This window comes from Octopus bimaculoides, chromosome Z, assembly GCF_046866305.1.
Source record: "Octopus bimaculoides isolate indiv1 chromosome Z, ASM4686630v1, whole genome shotgun sequence".
NCBI classification, from domain to species: Eukaryota; Metazoa; Mollusca; class Cephalopoda; order Octopoda; family Octopodidae; genus Octopus; species Octopus bimaculoides.
Window position 1 is genome coordinate 8,635,682 of NC_142944.1, and position 20,000 is coordinate 8,655,681.

General features: G+C 33.7%; 1 protein-coding gene across 1 annotated transcript in view; it reads right to left on the reverse strand.

The window, feature by feature from the left end:
- Nucleotides 1–20,000, reverse strand: part of LOC106874561 (epidermal retinol dehydrogenase 2) — a 170,442-nt gene that overhangs the window by 109,288 nt on the left and 41,154 nt on the right. Inside the window, exon 3 of the mRNA XM_089365488.1 lies at nt 17,504–17,748. Coding sequence (XP_089221614.1) covers nt 17,504–17,748 — 245 coding nt within the window. The remainder of the gene's footprint in view (nt 1–17,503; nt 17,749–20,000) is intronic.

Here is a 20,000-nt window from a genome sequence, read left to right on the forward strand (position 1 = left end):
TTATGGTTAATCCAATATTCGGATATATGTAATTACCATTTATACAATGGTAACAGAGAATATAATGGAAAAGTTGAGCTAGAGAATACAAGTAAGATTATATAGGAACATTTCTGCAGAGGTATCTACACACTCACATGCATATAAACATATACAAACTTGTCAAGCAGCCTTCTGATGGAAAATACCCACAAGTGTCATGGTCAGAACTCTATGGCGTCCATTTTGATACAATTGTAGGAAAGCAATTTGAAAGGAAAGAAAATCTAAGATGTGAATTACCATGAAATTTAATCAGAGCAAAAATTTGTCAGGACTTTTAAAGAACAACATTACTTCAGTCAATAATAATATATAAATTAAAAGTGAAAAGACTGAAATCATGATAGCTAAACACATTAATCTCCTTCACCCTAATTGTGACTATATCCATAATATATGTGGGGGTGCTGAGAAGTTCCTGGTTTTAAGGGTATCGCAAAAGGCCTGGTTGGAGGCCCAACCTTCCGAGTTGTTTTACAAGGCTTAGAAAAACTGAAGGGCCACTGCAATAAGTGTGTGAATCTGAGAAAGGAATATGTTGAATAAAATCATAATTAACTGATCCTCCTGTATTTTCTTTTACCCAAAGCCAGCAACTTTTCAGCACCCCCTTGTATAAATACATACATACATATATATACACACACACACACATATATATATATATATATATATATATATATATATATATATATATATTATAATGGAATAATTACTATGAAGCATTGTGTAGAATATATTGTATAAAGGATCATGGGTAAAAGGCAAATCACAAGAAAACAAATATATGAATTACTGTAGAATTACCTTGTATTCAATATTTCGGGGTTATGAACCCATTTTCAAGAAATATTTTATTTCTTTATTGCCCACAGGGGATATAAACATAGAGGGGACATACAAGGACAGACAAAGGGATTAAGTTGATTGCATCGCCCCCCCCCCCCCAGTGTGTAACTGGTACTTATTTAATCGACCCCGAAGGGACGAAAGGCAAAGTCAACCTCAGCAGAATTTGAACTCAGAGCGTAACAGCAGATGAAATACCACTAAGCAATTCACCTGGTATGCTAACGATTCTGCCAGCTCGCTGCCTTTGAATGGAAGGTAAGTCTACATTAATTCATATATTTGTTTCCTTGAGATTTGCCTTGCTTTTACTTTGCATTGTCCTGGCCTTACTCACAATCCTTTATACAATATACATATATATATATATATACTAGCAGGTGGAGGTCCAACCTTCTAAGTTTTTTGACAGGGTATAGGAAAACTGAAGGACTGCTGCAATAAGTATGTGAATCTGAGAAGGGGAATATGTTGAATAAAATCATAATTAACTGATCTTCTATTTTCCTTCACCTAAAATGAGCAACTTTTCAGCACCCCCTTGTACGTTAGTATTATGAATTAAAAAAAAAATATGTGGTGATTGTTCCATCTTCATAGATGATTACCATCTCCTTGCACTTAGTGACCGGCTGAAGTGAGATGACCAATAACCATGTGAAACTGCAGGTCTTGCATCGGAGTGTCCTGCTTCTAGAAGGATGTTGTGATAATAGCTAGGGTTACCTCACTCCCGGTGGATTCTATTTCCATGATGTTTGACTCATTGCAGAGGTTCTGGCAAGTTCTTGTATTCTGAGTCAGAACACACCTGGCAACAATTGTAGCTAAGGGGTGGTTCCAAACTCTTCAAAACCTTGGAACTTTCAAATCAGAGCCCCAATACCAAATGCAGTTTAGAACTATGTCCCATACACCGACACGCACATACATACATGCATCCATCCATCCATCCATACATACATACATACATACCTATACACATACATACCTACACACATACATACCTACACACACATACATACATATATTCACACTCACAAACACATACGTACACACATACAAACACACATACATGCATACATATATACATACACAGTAACACTTGCACACATGTATGTATATGTGTGTGTATAATATACATACATGTGTATGCATAAATACATATATATATATATATAAATGCACATACACAAACGTAATTACACACACATATACACACACTCATATATATACATACACCAAGTGGTCTCTTGCCTTAATATAAAAAATCTATGACAATTATAATGATATTACTTTGCTGTCAGGGTTGTTTTCTGCAAAGCTACAGGAAAGTAATTAAATTTTATGGAGAGTATAAACAGAAATACATACATAGATAATATCTTATTACTATAGTAGAAGAAAGTAATAAAATTAAATGTGAAGTCAATGTATCTGTAGTAAAGAACAGGAAAAAATATCAATGTTTTGAGCTTGGGCTCTTTATCAAGATAGTGAAGAGAGATAACAGTGAGGAAAAATAAAAGATTATGTGGCGTTATCTGGTAATTATTGTTGGTGTTGGCAAGAAAGTCTTAAAGCGGTTGGTTAAAATAGTAAATGTATAGGGATTTGAAACAAGCATGTATGTGTGTGCGAGTGTGCATATGTGTGTGTGTGTGTGCGTGTATGTATGTGTGTATATGTATATACATTCATGCACATATATATATATATATATAGACACACACACAGTGTCTTTCGACTTTCTAAAAGGGTTTTTATCTCAATCTTAACTCTTTGAGAAAAAAATCTTCTCTCCAAATGTTATAACTGTATCAAGGAATTTCCAAAACATTCTAAATATATATATATATATATATATATATAGGTGTAGGAGTGGTTGTGTGGTGGTAAGTAGCTTGCTTCCCAACCACATGGTTCCGGGTTCAGTCCCACTGCATGGCACCTTGGACAAGTGTCTTCTACTATAGCCTCGGGCCGACCAAAGCTTTGTGAGTGGATTTGGTAGATAGAAACTGAAAGAAGCCCGTCGTATATATATATATATATATATATATATATATAAAATATATAGTTTTAGGGAAAATAACCAATTTTCAAGAACTCATCGATGAAAATCCACTATCACATATAGAAAAATTAATAATTAAAAGCACAATAAATGAGTATAATATAAAGTAAAGTAAATATCATAAGATAAATATAATAAAAAGATTACACGTGTTTCATAACCAATTTTCAAATAGAAAAGAAATTTAAATCGATTAAAATCAATTGAAATTATCGAAAATAAGTTCTATTCAAAAATATAGCTACTCGTCAGATCGTAAGTAGAACAATAATTAGATATATATCTCAACCAACAATAAGTACCAAATGAATTAATATGAAATACTTATTATATAAAGATAGAAAAATTATTTAAAAAATATCATAATATCAAAATAATAACCATTCAATAATCATCCCTTCATCCATTATAATAACATGTATATTATATACAAAAAACATCTTACATAAATTATCATTGTTTTAAATTATCATTGTTTTAAATACAAGTTGAACGAAGTTTAAGTTTAAAATAATAATGAAGATAAAATTAGTACATATTTAACCGGTGTAATAGTTAAAGCTATACTATTTAAAGCTAAAGACGTTTATTTAATTATAATTAAAGATCAATTGAATAATAGAAAAATACAAGATTATTTATTTCTACAAATGTAATAATAAAAAATATGAATGAAAAAATTATGAATGGAAAAAGTTATGAATGAAAAAATTAGGAAAGAAAAAATTATTAAGAATAAAAGGTTAAACTTTATATATATATACAAAGTTTTGATTTTTAAAAAAACTTTAACGATATTATAAACTATAAAGATTAATAATTAATCAAATAATATTAATCAAAAATAATCGAAAATATATCAACACTATTCCAATCGAAGTTCTAATATTATGTTGAAATGAAACTATAACTTCTAAATAATTTAGTGTTAAATAAGTTATCTATTAAAATAATCTATAAAGAACCAAATGAATAGTATAAAAACAAGAATACATATTATTTTCAAATAGTAGAAAATCTTTAGCAAAGTGAAAACACTACTTATCCAAATTTTTCCGTAATTCAAACTATTAATTCGATGAGTTCTTGAAAATTGGTTATTTTCCCTAAAACTATATATTTTATATATACTTTATCTATAAGGCTCAATTTAATTTTAATTTTTTATAAATTAATTTTAATTGAGTTTTTTACCTGTAATTTTGGATTTTGTCCCTAATATTATTATTATATATATATATATATATATATATATATATATATATGTGTGTGTGTGTGTGTGTGTGTGTGTGTGTGTGTGTGTGTGTATATGTTTGTGTGTCTGTGTTTGTCCCCCCACTATTGTTAGACAACCGATGTTGGTGTGTTTATGTCCCTGTAACTTAGCGGTTCGGCAAAAGAAACCGATAGAATAAGTACTAGGCTTACGAAGAATAAGTCCTAGGGTCGATTTGCTCGACTAAAGGCAGTGCTCCAGCATGGCCACAGTCAAATGACTGAAACAAGTAAAAGGGTAAAAGAGTAAGAGTAAAGATATATATATATGTATATATATTTTTTATATAATGTATTATTATTAATATCAGGAAATCAATATCAGAAAATTCTTCAGAAAGATATATACGTGTGTAAAATAATTGTTGCATTAAAAATATAAATATGTATAAATATATGTAAATATGTATAAGTATAAATATATAATAATAATAAACATGACAGTTTAAAAGTTTTGAATTAAGTTTTAAAGAATCTTACAATCGTTTCGCAGAAGTGCTGTCCTAATAATGGAATCCTATATTGATAAACATTTATAGACAATTCTTTAGAGATATAAAATGTGAAATTTGTATAATTTAACAAATGGAAGTTTTTTAAAAATATGAAGTAATATGGGGAAATGGTGTTTGTTTGAAATCTAAATTAAAAATTACTGCACCATTTTCCCATATAATTTCATAATTTAAAAAAACTACCATTCGTTAAATTATACAAATTTCACATTTGATATTTCTGAGGAGCAGAAGAGTTATCTATAAATGTTTATCAATATAGGATTCTATTATTGTATATTATCTAAGTCTATGAACTCTATTTGGAATACAGGATAATATAATGGATTTTATACTTAATTATTATGGATTACTACAGAAGACCAACCAAGGAAGCATATATGGATTAAAGACTCTCATACTAAAGTGTACTTACGAAAATCAAAAGCAGTCATTTTTAATCTTTAATTTATATTTCAAACAAACACCATTTCCCCATATTACTTCATATTTTTAAAAACTACCATTTGATAAATCATACAAATTTCTGAAGAGCAGAAGTGTTGTCTATAAATGCTTATCAATATAGGATTCCATTATAGGGACAGCGCTTCTGCGAAATGATCATAAGATGCTTTAAAAACTTAATTCAAACCTTTTAAACTGTCATATTTATTATTATATATTTATACTTATATATATTTTCATATATTTTATATATTTATATTTTTAATACAACAGTTATTCTACACACATATACATCTTTCCGATGAATTTTCTAATATCAATTTCCTGATATTAATAATAATTATATTATAAACTATATATAATCGCTCGTATTAAATACATAAATACTTTAATAGTATTAATACTTTGATACAATAGAGCACTCAATATAAATTCAGTATATAATATTCTCATTGAATATGTTTAACTAAAGATTTTTGTACCAACTAGAATTGAACCCAGTTGGTTCTCATATTTCTCTCCTAACTTTTTTTGAACTAACCAGCTGTATAGATATAATCACAATTCCTTCCTTCCCTTTTACACTCCTTTCAGACACACACACGCACGCACACACACACACGCACACACACACACACACACGCACTCTCTCTACCACTGGACAATGATACCAAAGAAGACACCTCCGAAAGGAGGGGCCCCGCCACGTCAAAACGGTAGAGGAGTAGGGGCCGAAACCGGACGTGGTTCCTCCTGATGATGTCTTCAGCTAACTGGATCCGAATCCACCAAGGGAAGGTATGTCAGAAGAAAGTAATTCAACAACGCGGGTTGATGAACCGTAAGACGTGTGGCCAGAACCTCCTGGAAAATAACCATAGCGAGGGACATTCCACAGTTGAATTAGAACAGTCACAAACAGTGAAAGAAGACATGCACCCAACACCAGAGCTGAAGACACCTCCGAAAGGGGGTGGCCCCGCCACGTCAAAACGGTAGAGGAGTAGGGGCCGAAACCGGACGTGGTTCCTCCTGATGATGTCTTCAGCTAACTGGATCCTATAAAGGAGCTGTTGTGATAGCAGACCACGAAACATGGTTGAAATTCCTTCCTGGTTTTGCCTCTTCTTCTTCTTCTTCTTCTTTTTTTTTTTTAAAGGCCAAGAATGAACTTGTCACAGCAGGAACTGACCAACTGTAAACTGTAAACAGAATCTTCCTCTTCCCTCCTCTTCCCACTGACACACCTTTCAAATACACAGGCACACACACACGCACACACACAGACACACACGCACACATACACACACACAAAAACGCACCCACACTCTCCTACTAGACAATGACACCAAAGATTCTTTTTTTGAAAAACAACTTCTTCAAAACAATCACACCTGCTTTTGCCATTCCTTTAAAAGGCTAAAAATAAACTTATCATTGAAAAGAACTAACCAGCTATGAACCCAATTTTCTTCTTTTCTCTTTCCCATCAACACACACGCACACACACAAACACACACACCAACGCAAAAAAAAACACACACTCACACACACACACTCTCTCTCTCACTTTTCCTCACCCTCTCTTACTATCCTATATATCTCTCTCCACCCCTACACACTCAATAAAACTATATAAAGAGACCCTCCGCAAGGTCTTCTCAAAACAATTTGAAAATCCTACATGATTAGGTGAAAAGCGCTTTATTTAATATGTGACATTAATAAAAATCTGTAAATGTACAAACATCCAGATTTCTGAGTACCTTAATATTTTTCTATATAATTTCTGTACATCACCTCCAAACCTTCCAATATATATATATATATATATATATATATATATATATACACATTCATATGTGTGCATGTGTGTGTGTCTCTCTCTCTATATATATATATCCACATATATTATGGTTGCATGATGAAATACGTTGTCCCTACTGGAAATTTATGTGTATGTACCAGTTGCCAGGAAATATCATCATCATCATCATACATTCATTTTCCATGCTGGCATGGATTGGACGGTTTCACCAGAGTTGGCAAGCAGGACATCTACACCAGGTTCCAGTCTGACTTGGCTTGTTTTTTTTTTTCGGTTTGATGCCTTTCCTAGAGAGCGCTGGGTGCTTTTTACATGTCACTGGCACAGGTGTTTCTATGTGGTGCTGGCATGGGTGCCACTACATGGCACCAGCACAGGGCTCTTGTAGGCCAACCCTCTTCAGTACGAGAAGCAGCATCACCACTTCTGCTGTGGAGGATGGGTCTTCTTGAATACAGCAAGGTGCCAGATATCTCAGTCCTTTCTTGTCTCCTTTGCAAGGTTCAATGTCCTGAGATTGTCTTTCAGTACTTCGTCCCATGTCTTCTTGGGTCTTCCTCTTCCTTGAGTTCTGTCCGCTTTGAGTGAACAGCACTTATTTATCGACTTGTCTACTCCATCCACATCATGTGACCAGCACAGTCTTCTCTCTTGTACACTGCAAATTTTCTCTCGATATACTTGAACTCTGTTGCCTATGTACACGTACATTCCACATCCAGCAAAGCAGACTAGAACCATTCCTCTCTAGCCTTCACATACTCTCTTGCATTCAGGGCCCATGTCTCACTACCATGTAGAATTGCTATTCATATACCTGCATCATACATTCTTCCTTTCACTCAGAGAGAAAGAGACCTTTGTTTGCCAACAGATATAAAAGCTGTCTGAATTTTCTCTATCCTATTGTTACTCTAGCTATTACACTTTCTGTGCATTCTCCTTCACTACTAATTTGGTCTCCTAGGTAGCAAGAAATTATCCACTATCTCTAAAGTGCCTTCAAGGCAGTTGAGAAAATCAATTTCCTGAGTATCTGTAGTTTTTATGGCTCCTGTGTTCATTGCCTAAAATTAATATAGCCAATCATGTTACACCACTGTATTTGGTGGTTATTTAATCAGTGAGTTTGTGGATGGTTAATGGGTTGGATGTGATACTGAAGAAGGAGCAACAATTCCTGGAATATGTATATACACCCATCACCTATTTTTACTGTCTTTGATTGCATTAGATGTATTCGTATATGAAATGTTGTAACAAATCAGCACTGCCTCTAATTTCCATAGAAAATCTGTAGAGGTAACTTTAAAAAGTGATTGAATTGCACTGCTAACACAGGTAGGATACAGTATCAAACCTGTAGAGATAACTTCAAAACATGAATTAATAACACTGCTAACACAAGTGAAGCATAGTACTGACTTACAAGCCTTTAATATACTTGATTGTATATTATGGTTGCATAACAAAATACAGTGTCCCTACCAGAAATTAATATCTATATGTTCATTTGTGTGTTCTCTACATTACCTGACAACCATTATTGTTTTTTATTTTACATCACTGCAGCTTTGTGATTCTGTAAAAAATGCTCTATAAAATAAGTAAATGGTAAAGACCTCCTTTGGTCATGAATGACCATGAGATTGCACCTAGAAAGTTATCTTCCAAGGCACAAATCCGGGCAAGGTTGCTTATGGAAGACCAGCAGTTGCCCATGCATACCGGTCTCCCCCCTCCTCACCACTGTTGTTATCCAAGAGAAAGGCAAAGGGCCGACACAGCTTGGCATTGATACAGTGACACCGCAACTTATTTCTACAGATGAATGAACTGGAGCAATGTAGAATAAAGTGTCTTACTCAAGAACATGACACATAGCCCAGTCTGGGAATCGAACTCACTACCTTGTGATTGTGTGCCTGACTCTCTAATCATTCAGCCATGTACCTTCAAAAATAAGTATCAGACTTTAAAAAGAAAAATAACTGCTAGAGTTGCTCCATCATGGCCATAGCCCTACAACTGCAACTAGTAAAAGGTTTTTGCTGATATCATGAAATTGCTGATTAACAACTCAGGTAATTGCTGAAATTGGAATTTGTTGGTTGCATAGCAAAAGTCTTGATTCTACATTGTAAAAATTAATTCCCGACTCTTTCATGATCTCAGTGACTATTTCATTTTCTTTGCAACAAAATTTCATTCATATTGTCGAGAAGTTCACAAATCATTTCCTGCTGTCATTATTGAATGTGATAAAACAGTTTTTCTCACAGAATGAGGGGGGGGGGGACAAAAACAAAACAAAAAAAAACATGCGTTTTGCAAAAAATTGATGAAAATTAAAATTCTGTTGACTATGCGTTATTGCAAACGTGTTGCTCTTAAACCACATAATAATACAGCTATTGAGATTAGTCAATCATTCTATAAAGGTCAGCATACCCTTGTGACAACATCACTGATTGGCTAATAGTATGATGCCTACAAGAACGAGGAAACCAATTAATAATAGAAAGTCTTTGATTTTTTTCCTTTTTTTGTGCTGATAAGCAATTTTTCTTGAAGGGAAAAAAATGTCTTCAACCTTTTATTCTTACATTTGTTTCACACATTAGTCTGTGACTAACCCAAGGCGACATCTTGAAGGATCTAGTTCTTCAAATTGGCACCAGTCCTTACACATGCATCTATGTACACATACAGAACCCAAATTCAGTTCTTCCTCCTTTCATTTCGGTGCCAATGGAAGAAGCAGCTTATGTGAAAGACTACACATCTTCCACTCTCTCTATGGGATGACACAGACAGGTAGATTCTTTTACTCTTTCTCTCTCACTTCTTCCATATATATTAAATTTTGAATTAAAAGCAGCTCTAGTTCTACAAACTATCTGTCACACATTCATAATGTATGTGTTTTGCTTATATACCAATTTGCTGTGGGATAGCATCCAGGGAAAGCTCCCTATATGCAGAGATGGATTAAAACCCATTGAGGCCCTAAGCACTTAATAGATTTTGGTGCCCCCATAAAAGATTATGTAATTCAAAATATAAGCAATAACAAACCATAAAATAAATGTTTATTTTTCAAAACGAAACGAAACATTAAGAGGGAAAATAATGTTTATTTTTGTATATTTCGATTTTATTTAGATTTGAAAAGTTTCCTCCTACTTTTTTGAATTGCAAAGTCTTTGATCAGATCCTCAAAATTAATCTTAGGTAACACATCTGCTTCTATACTTAGTAACCTTCTATACTTAGTAACCTTTCAGCAGTCTGATTACTCTCTCAAATGTAATGCTTATTCATTCACATTGTTTTGAATTAACCAGGCATTATCTTATAGCTTTTGACATTTCAATGATGTGATTGGTTATTTTAAGAGTGGCATTATAGGTGAGGTGTGAGAAGTCAAATGTAGCCAGTTTCAACATAAAGCAGGCAGAATATTTGGGCCAGATATGGCAGGTTTAAATACATTTTCTTAATGGTCATTGACAGTTAAATCTGGATGAGTTGTTTTTACCCTGATTCTGATTATTTTTCTATCAAATCTAAAGTTTATTTATTCACATTGTTTTGAATTAATCAGGCATTATCTCATAGCTTTGAGGTTTCAATGATGTGATTGTTTAGTTTTAGAATGACATTGTAGGGTAGGTGAGAGAGGCCAGATATGCCTGGTTTAACCCTTTAGCATTCAGGTTAGCCTGTCAAATGTAATGCTTACTTCTTTACATTTTCAATTAATCATGCATTACCTCATAGCTTTGAGATTTTGATGATGTGATTGTTTTACGTTTAGAATGACATTGTGGGGTAGGTGCAAGAAGCTGGATCTGACTAGTTGAAACATAAAACAGGTGGAATATTTAGGCCGGATATGGTCGGTTTGAATGCTAAAGGGTTAAACATAAAGAACATCAAGATAAGTATTTCTTTTGAACTTTCATTTCATATTTCAAAGATTTCAGACAGTGGATATTCAAAAGAAAACCAGGGGCTTGGTTTACCAGCTGATGATTGGAAATGAGCAACTCTGAGTATCAGAAATTGGAGCCTTTTTGTTATAATGTATTAAAGAATCATGGCACTCCGTCGCTTACAACGACGAGGGTTCCAGTTGATCCCATCAACGAAACAACTTGATCGTGAAATTAACATGCAAGTGGCTGAGCACTCCACAGACACGTGTATCCTTAACGTAGTTCTCGGGGATATTCAGCATGACACAGAGTGTGTGACAAGGTTGGTACTTTGAAGTACAGGTACAACAGAAACAGGAAGTAAGAGTGAGAGAAAGTTGTGGTGGAAGAGTACAGCAGGGTTCGCCACAATCCCCTGCCGGAGCCTCGTGGAGCTTTAGGTGTTTTTCGCTCAATAAACTCACAACACCCGGTTTGGGAATCGAAACCGCAATCCTATGACCGTGAGTGGTAAGAAGTTTTCTTCCCAACCACGCAGTTCCAGGTTCGATCCCACTGCAAGGCACTATGGACAAAGGTATTCCTCTATCGCTGCAGGTTGACTAAAGCTTTGTGAGTGAATAAAGCAGAGAGTAGACAGAAACTGGAAGGAAGACTGTTGTGCACACACACACACACACACACACACACACACACACACACACACACAAATCTCTGTTTTTTTTTTCTTTTTCCAAAAGCATTAAATGACAGGACTCAATGCAAATGTAGAGTATTCTTTGATATGTGGAAGCGCAATGGCCCAGTGGTTAGAATAGGGAATCTCCACCACCACCACCACCACCACTTTTGTCAGAATATACATATACATATATATATATATTATATATATATATATGTATATGTATATATGTGTGTGTGTGTGTGTGTGTGTGTGTATGCATATATAAATATATATATAAATAAATATATACATTTATGCACACGCACACACACACACATACACATATATACATACAGGGTGTCCCAAAAGTCCCTGATGGGTTTCAATTTTTAATAACTTCCTTAACTTTAACAAATAAATGCATGAAATTTTGTTACAATATAAAGGATATAATGGAAATTAATATGCACAAGACAAATTTAGCAACACCACTACATCACATATAAAAAATGACATCGCTTAAATGGCAGCCATTTTCGGCTTTGCATGGCTGTGCTCTTTCCAAACTTTGCACCCTCAAGAGTTTCAGATCCCACTTCTCTGATTTTCCTATTGATGTTCTCCTTCAGCTGCACCAGGGTCTATGGTTTGTTGACATAAACCCTCTCTTTCAGGTTTCCCCACAAGAAAAAATTTGGGGAACGTGAAGGCGATTCAAAGTAGACTTCACACATGATTCCAGCAAGATGGGGCAACAGCTCATACTGCAAGAGAAATAAATGCAGTTGCTATGGCAGTGCTTTGGAGAGAGGATAATCTCCCACTACAGCAATGTTGACTGGCCTTCATGTTCCTCAAACTTGACTAACCTGGATTTTTTCTTGGACTCAAAACATGAAAATGAATGTAATGCTTAGCAGCATTTTGCCTGGCATGCTAGCATTTCTTATTTCCTTATTGCCCACAAGGGGCTAAACATAGAGGGGACAAACACAGCCAGACAAAAGAATTAAGTCGATTACATCAACCCCAGTGTATGACTGGTACTTAATTTATCGACCCCAAAAGGATGAAAGGCAAAGTCAACCTTGGTGGAATTTGAACTCAGAACGTAATGGCAGACAAAATACCGTTAAGCAGTTCGTCCGGCGTACTAACAATTGTGCCAGCTCACCACCTTCAATATAAGTTGCTAATAATTCTTTTCTATTTTAGGCACAAGGCCTGAAATTTAGGGGAGGGATATAGTCGATTACATTGACCCCAGTACTCAACTGGTACTTAATTTATTGACCCTGAAAGGATGAAAAGTAAAGTTGAACTCAGAACGTAGCTGCTAATAATCCTTTTCTATTATAGGCAGAAAGTAATGAAGTCTGGAGGAGGAGGAGGAGGAGGAGGAGGAGGAGGAGGAGGTAAGTTGATGACAATGGCCCCAGGGTGGAAGTGGTATTTATTTCATCAACCTTGGAAGGATGAAAGGCAAAGGCTAACACGAAAGAATTTGAACTCAGAATGTAAGAACAGAACAAACGCTGCTAAGCATTTTGTCCAGTAGGATAACAATTCAACAAACTGACCACCTTTATAATAATAATAATAATAATAATAATAATAATAATAGTATATAAAGGATTGAGGTAACTCCTCCTGAAGATATAGAGTCAAAATTAAAAGAATAGTGCCATATATATCTTCAGGAGGAGTTACCTCAATCCTTTATATATTAACTAAAATGAAGTAGATTGACAAATTTATTTTTTCAACCTGCTGAAGACACACAAGATGTCGAATATCGTTCACTAGATGACAATGGCACTCTTTTAATTTTGACTAATAATAATAATGAAAAATGCCCTGATGCAGTACCAGGCAGTGGCTCTCATGGCTTCTGATCTTAATTGATTGGAAGTGTTATCATGTACATTGTTTTGTCTTGCTATAAAAGATTGGCTACTGCAAATATTCTGCTTAATACCACAGATTTGCTTGTCAGTTGTTTGACCTTAACCAGTTGAGCATGTCCCTTGGTGGCTGACGATATGTGCATTTCTGATCATGAGCAGAAGTAGTGGAGGAGCTTCATAGCCATGTGTTGAGAGGAATTCTTTGGGGTTTGGATAATTCACCTTTGGAAACATGGGTGTTTTGCTCAACATCCTTAAACAAACCTTATTCAGGGACCTTTTGAGTGGGATGGGCTACTCGACTTGAAGAAAATTCTAACTGGTCCCCACCTGCAAGGTCATGCACTGTCAGTCTTGATATAAGATCACCATATCGCGCACATATGGTTGTGATGCATGTGCCTGGTGTACCCTTATCAGACGGGTAGTCATGATGGGTATAACGGGCTTTGTATATTTGTAACCCAGTGTCACTTTGATGGCATGCACTGCTCTCTCACTCAATAATAATAATAATAATAATAATAATAATAATAATAATAATAATAATAGTTTCAAATTTTGGCACAAGGCCAGCAAGTTCAGGAGTGGAAGTAGGTCAATTACATTGACCCCCCAATACTGAATTCATGCTTATTTTATCCCCCCGCCCCGCCACAATAATGAAAAGCAATGTCAACCGTGGCAGGATTTGAACTCAGAATATAAAACCCCATAAAACACTGCTAAGCATTTTCCAGCTTGCTACCTTTAATTTAAGTCAGTAATAATGGCACTGGATTATCATTCATGTTTGTTGATGTATTTGTTTGTTTGCTTTTGTTGTTCTCTTCTTTCTTACCATTTCTAATATTTCCAGTATGCCAGCAATTATATTTCAGAATCTTGTTTCTTCCCTTGGCATTAATTGTCTCACACTAATTAGCATTTCTTCTTTGTTTTTTTTTTTTGTTTTTTTTTGTTCATTAATTTCTGCAACTAGACACTTTTGTGTTTCATATTTCATGTTTCACAGGGTATCGATAGCCTCTGGGCACATGAAGACATGCAGATTTGGATGCCTTTACATACACACATACATACATTCATACATACATACATACATACATACATACACACATACATACATACATACATTCATACATACATACATACATACATACATACATACATGCATACATACATGCATTCATACATACATACATACATTCATACATACATACATACATTCATACATACATACATACATACATACACACATACATACATTCATACATACATACATACATACATACATACACACATACATACATACATACATACATTCATACATACATACATACATTCATACATTCATACATACATACATACATACATACATACACACATACATACATAAATACATTCATACATACATACATACACACATACATACATACATACATTCATACATACATACATTCATACATTCATACATACATACATACATACATACACACATACATACATACATACATTCATACATACATACATACATACATTCATACATACATACATTCATACATACATACATACATACATACATACACACATACATACATACATACATACATTCATACATACATACATACATACATTCATACATACATACATACATACATACATACACACATACATACATACATACATTCATACATACATACATACATACACACATACATACATACATACATGCATACATACATACACACTTACATACACACATACATACATACATACATTCATACATACATACATACATTCATACATACATACATACATTCATACATACATACATACATTCATACATACATACATACATACATACATACATTCATACATACATACATACATACATACATACATACATTAATACATACATACATACACACATACATACATACATACATACATTCATACATACATACATTCATACATACATACATACATTCATACATACATACATACATTCATACATACATACATACATACATTCATACATACATACATACATACATACACACTTACATACATACATACATACATACATACATACATACATACATACACACATACATACATACATACATACATTCATACATACATACATACATTCATACATACATACATAGATTCATACATACATACATACATACATACACGCATACATACATACATACATACATTCATGCATACATACATACATTCATACATACATACATACATACATACATTCATACATACATACATTCATACATACATACATACATACATACACACATACATACATGCATACATACATTCATACATACATACATACATTCATACATACATACATACATTCATACATACATACATTCATACAGACATTCATACATACATACATACATACATACACACATACATACATACATACATACATTCATACATACATACATACATACATACATACATACATACAAACATACATACATTCATACATACATACATACATACATCCATGCATACATACATACATACATGCATGCATACATACAAACATACATACATACATACATACACACATACATACATACTTCCATACATACATACATACATACATACATATATACATACATTCATACATACATACATACATACATACATACATATATACATACATTCATACATACATACATACATACATACACACATACATACATACATACATACATTCATACATTCATACATACATACATACATACACACATACATACACACATACATACACACATACATACATACATACATACATTCATACATTCATACATACATACATACATACATACATACATACACACATACATACACACATACATACATACATACATTCATACATACATTCATACATACATACATACACACATGCATACATACATACATTCATACATACATACATACATACATACACACATACATACATACATACATACATGCATGCATACATACATACATAGACACACAGACACACTCACACACACACACACACAACACAATTAAAAATACACAAACACACAAAATATAATATATGATATTAATTGCTCTACATCTTAGAGTGTGCTTCTCCTCTGTATTGATGTACATATATATATATAAATATATATATATATATATATGTACATGCATGAGAATATAAATAATATTAAAATAATATAACTATTCAGCAAGAATAAAGCACCGTACAAGTAGAATTATAAATATATAAAGCAGATGTACACGAATATTCAGTAAATATTCAGTGAAACTCTACATATTGCCATAAACTTACTGGCTGCTATTTCTAGCAATGATCGTACTTTGTGTATACCTGTTTTATCTGTATATATATATATTGCCATGCTTGACTGCTAAATCCACAATTTTTTTTTTCATTCTTTCTCAGTTTATTTTCTTTAATTCCTTTCTGTTGAAGTGCATATGCTTGAAATGTAAAAGACCTTTTCATTTTCCTGAGTGTCAAACTAATACACCTGTTTGTTGTTCATACACCTGTCTTCATCTTTTGTTTTTTCTATAAATTTCAACTATATCATCATCATCATCGTTTAACGCCCGCTTTCAATGCTAGCATGGGTTGGACGATTTGACTAAGGACTGGTGAACCAGATGGCTACACCAGGCTCCAATCTGATTTGGCATGGTTTTCTACAGCTGGATGCCCTTCCTAACGCCAACCACTCCAAGAGTGTAGTGGGTGCTTTTATGTAGAAGACACTTGCCTAAGGTGCTGTGCAGTGGGACTGAACCCAAGATCATATGGTCATGAAGCAAGCTTCTGAACCACACATCCAAACCTGCATCTATACAATTCTTTAAAGTTATTTGAAAGAAAGCAAACACAAGACACAAAGGAGGAAAAAAAATATATAATTCTTGTTACCTGCTGATGCAACCAGCAAACATTTCATTGTCAATCTGGAAAGGGTAAACCATTGTTGTCTTCACACCGGAATATCCAGAACTTTCAGCAATGTAGGACAGAGATTCTGAGAAAGCAGTCAATGCATGTTTGGAACTTGCATATGCACTGGTTTGGTTGATTCCCATCAATCCCAAACAGGAACCAATCGTGACAATATGTCCATGGCCTCTTTCTTGCATGGATGGCAAGAAACTACGTATTGTCTGCAAGAATAATAACAGAATTTTGTTAACTTTATTAAGAATTATCAAAAGCATTCACAGTATTCTTGAAACATTGAAGATAAATTGTCTTTTACCATTTACTTGTTTCAGTCACTGGACTGTGGCCATGCTGGAACACTGTTCTGAAAGGTTTTAGATGAATAGATTGATCCCAATTACCTGTGCAGTTTTGTATTCTTTTATCAGTCTCTTTCTTTTCTATTCTACACACAAGGCCCGAAATTTTTGGGGGAGGGGCTAGTCGATTAGATCGACCAAAGTACACAACTGGTACTTAATTTATCGACCCCGAAAGGATGAAAGGCAAATTCGACCTCTGTGGAATTTGAACTCAGAATGTAAAGACAGACAAAATACCGCTAAGCATTTATATATATATATATATATATATATATATATATATATATATATATATATATATATATATAATGCGAGAGAGTTAGGGGTTGAGGATTCAACCCACTAAGGGATAGTATCTATCCAATATACTGCTGGGATGGTACCCAATTATTGTTATACTAGTGTTATACCAAGTGCAATAAATGGGAGCGGGTAAAAGGGGGGTTTTTACCCTAAATTTGTCTAATTGATATATATATATATATATATATATATATATATATATATATATATATTAATAATTTAGAGAAGAACCACCATGGTGCAACTCACACGATGAAGGAGGTCAGACATCATCAAGAAAAGTGTACTATACAAAATACCAGTTTAAAAATATAAATAATCTAAGAGAAAATTTGTAATACATAAAATCTATGAAATATTGGACTAAAAATTTAAATCAGTTAAGTTTATAAAAACGAAAGTGGATGAAAGACTACGCACGTTTCATGGCCACATAAAAGTGGAAAATATCAGGTCAATCTACAATGAATTGATCACAGTCCACTAAGAATCTTCATTAAGTTAAGTGATATTGTTCTTTTTCCTAATACTCTTGAACATCTTTTTCCATTTAATAATTAATTACTCTATCTTTATATATGTTTTCTTTTTCCTTATCTACAGATATTATTTCTCCAATAGACGTTTTATGCCTTCAACTTGACAGATATTTATTGTTATTTGATTTTTTTATTATTATAAACCTTGACATTTTTTTTGTACTAAATTTTGCTTAATCGTACAGATTTTATATATTTCTTATTTTATTGCATTTTTAAATATTATGGTACGTTTTTGAAGTTACTTGACCTGAAGAGTGTCCTCATTATAAGTGGTATGTATGTATATATATATATATAGAAAAAAAGAGAAAGGAGGAGAGAGAGAGAGAGAGAGAGAGAGAGAGAGTTGGGCATTTGACAACATAATTTCATTCAAAGGTCTTTGGTCAATTTGTAGTTATTGGGGATAAAAGACATTGTCTAAAGTGTAAGAGAGTGGGACCAAATCTAGGAATTATGAAGTCACAGAACTAACTTGTTCTTAAAAACCATTAGCCAGATACAAAACGTTTTCACATTTAGATCTGGGTCAGCAGTTCCCAACCATTTTTATTTATTTATTTATCTTTTTTTGTGGGACCTTTGTACAGTTTTCTAAAAATCGTAAGAGAAAAATCATTCCCCTTTCTCTTTATTTTTTTACACATGAGTCAGATGAAGACGATGGTGATAATTATGACCACCACCACCACCACATGAGTTGCTGCTACCATGCCACGACTGTTATTGCTACAGTCACTGCCACTACTACTACTACTACTACTACTACTACTACTACTACTACTACTACTACTACTTCAACAATAGTCACCACTCATACCACCACCACCACCACCACCACCACCACTAATATACCTACTAATACAATGAACCAATGATAAATCCTCTATCTGGCCATTCAGATTGCTAGAAATAGTACCTAGATGACAGAAAGAGAGAGAGAGAGAGAGAGAGAGAGAGAGAGAGAGAGAGAGAGTGAGAGAGAGAGAGAGAGAGTGAGAGAGATAGAGAGAGAGAGATAGAGAAAGAGAGAGAAAGAGAGAGATTATGTACGATTGAACAATGGCAGTGTATGATGATGGCAAGAGATATAAAAAAAATACTCGTTAGAAGGTGTATAAAGTGTGACAAGTGAGTAGAGTAGAGAAATAAAAATGTAAATGAAATGATGGAATGAGGTAGCTTTGGGATTAGTCTAATAGAGGAAGGACTCAATATCTCACCTGCATATCGATTGCAGGATTGATCCAGACTTAACCTGGATCC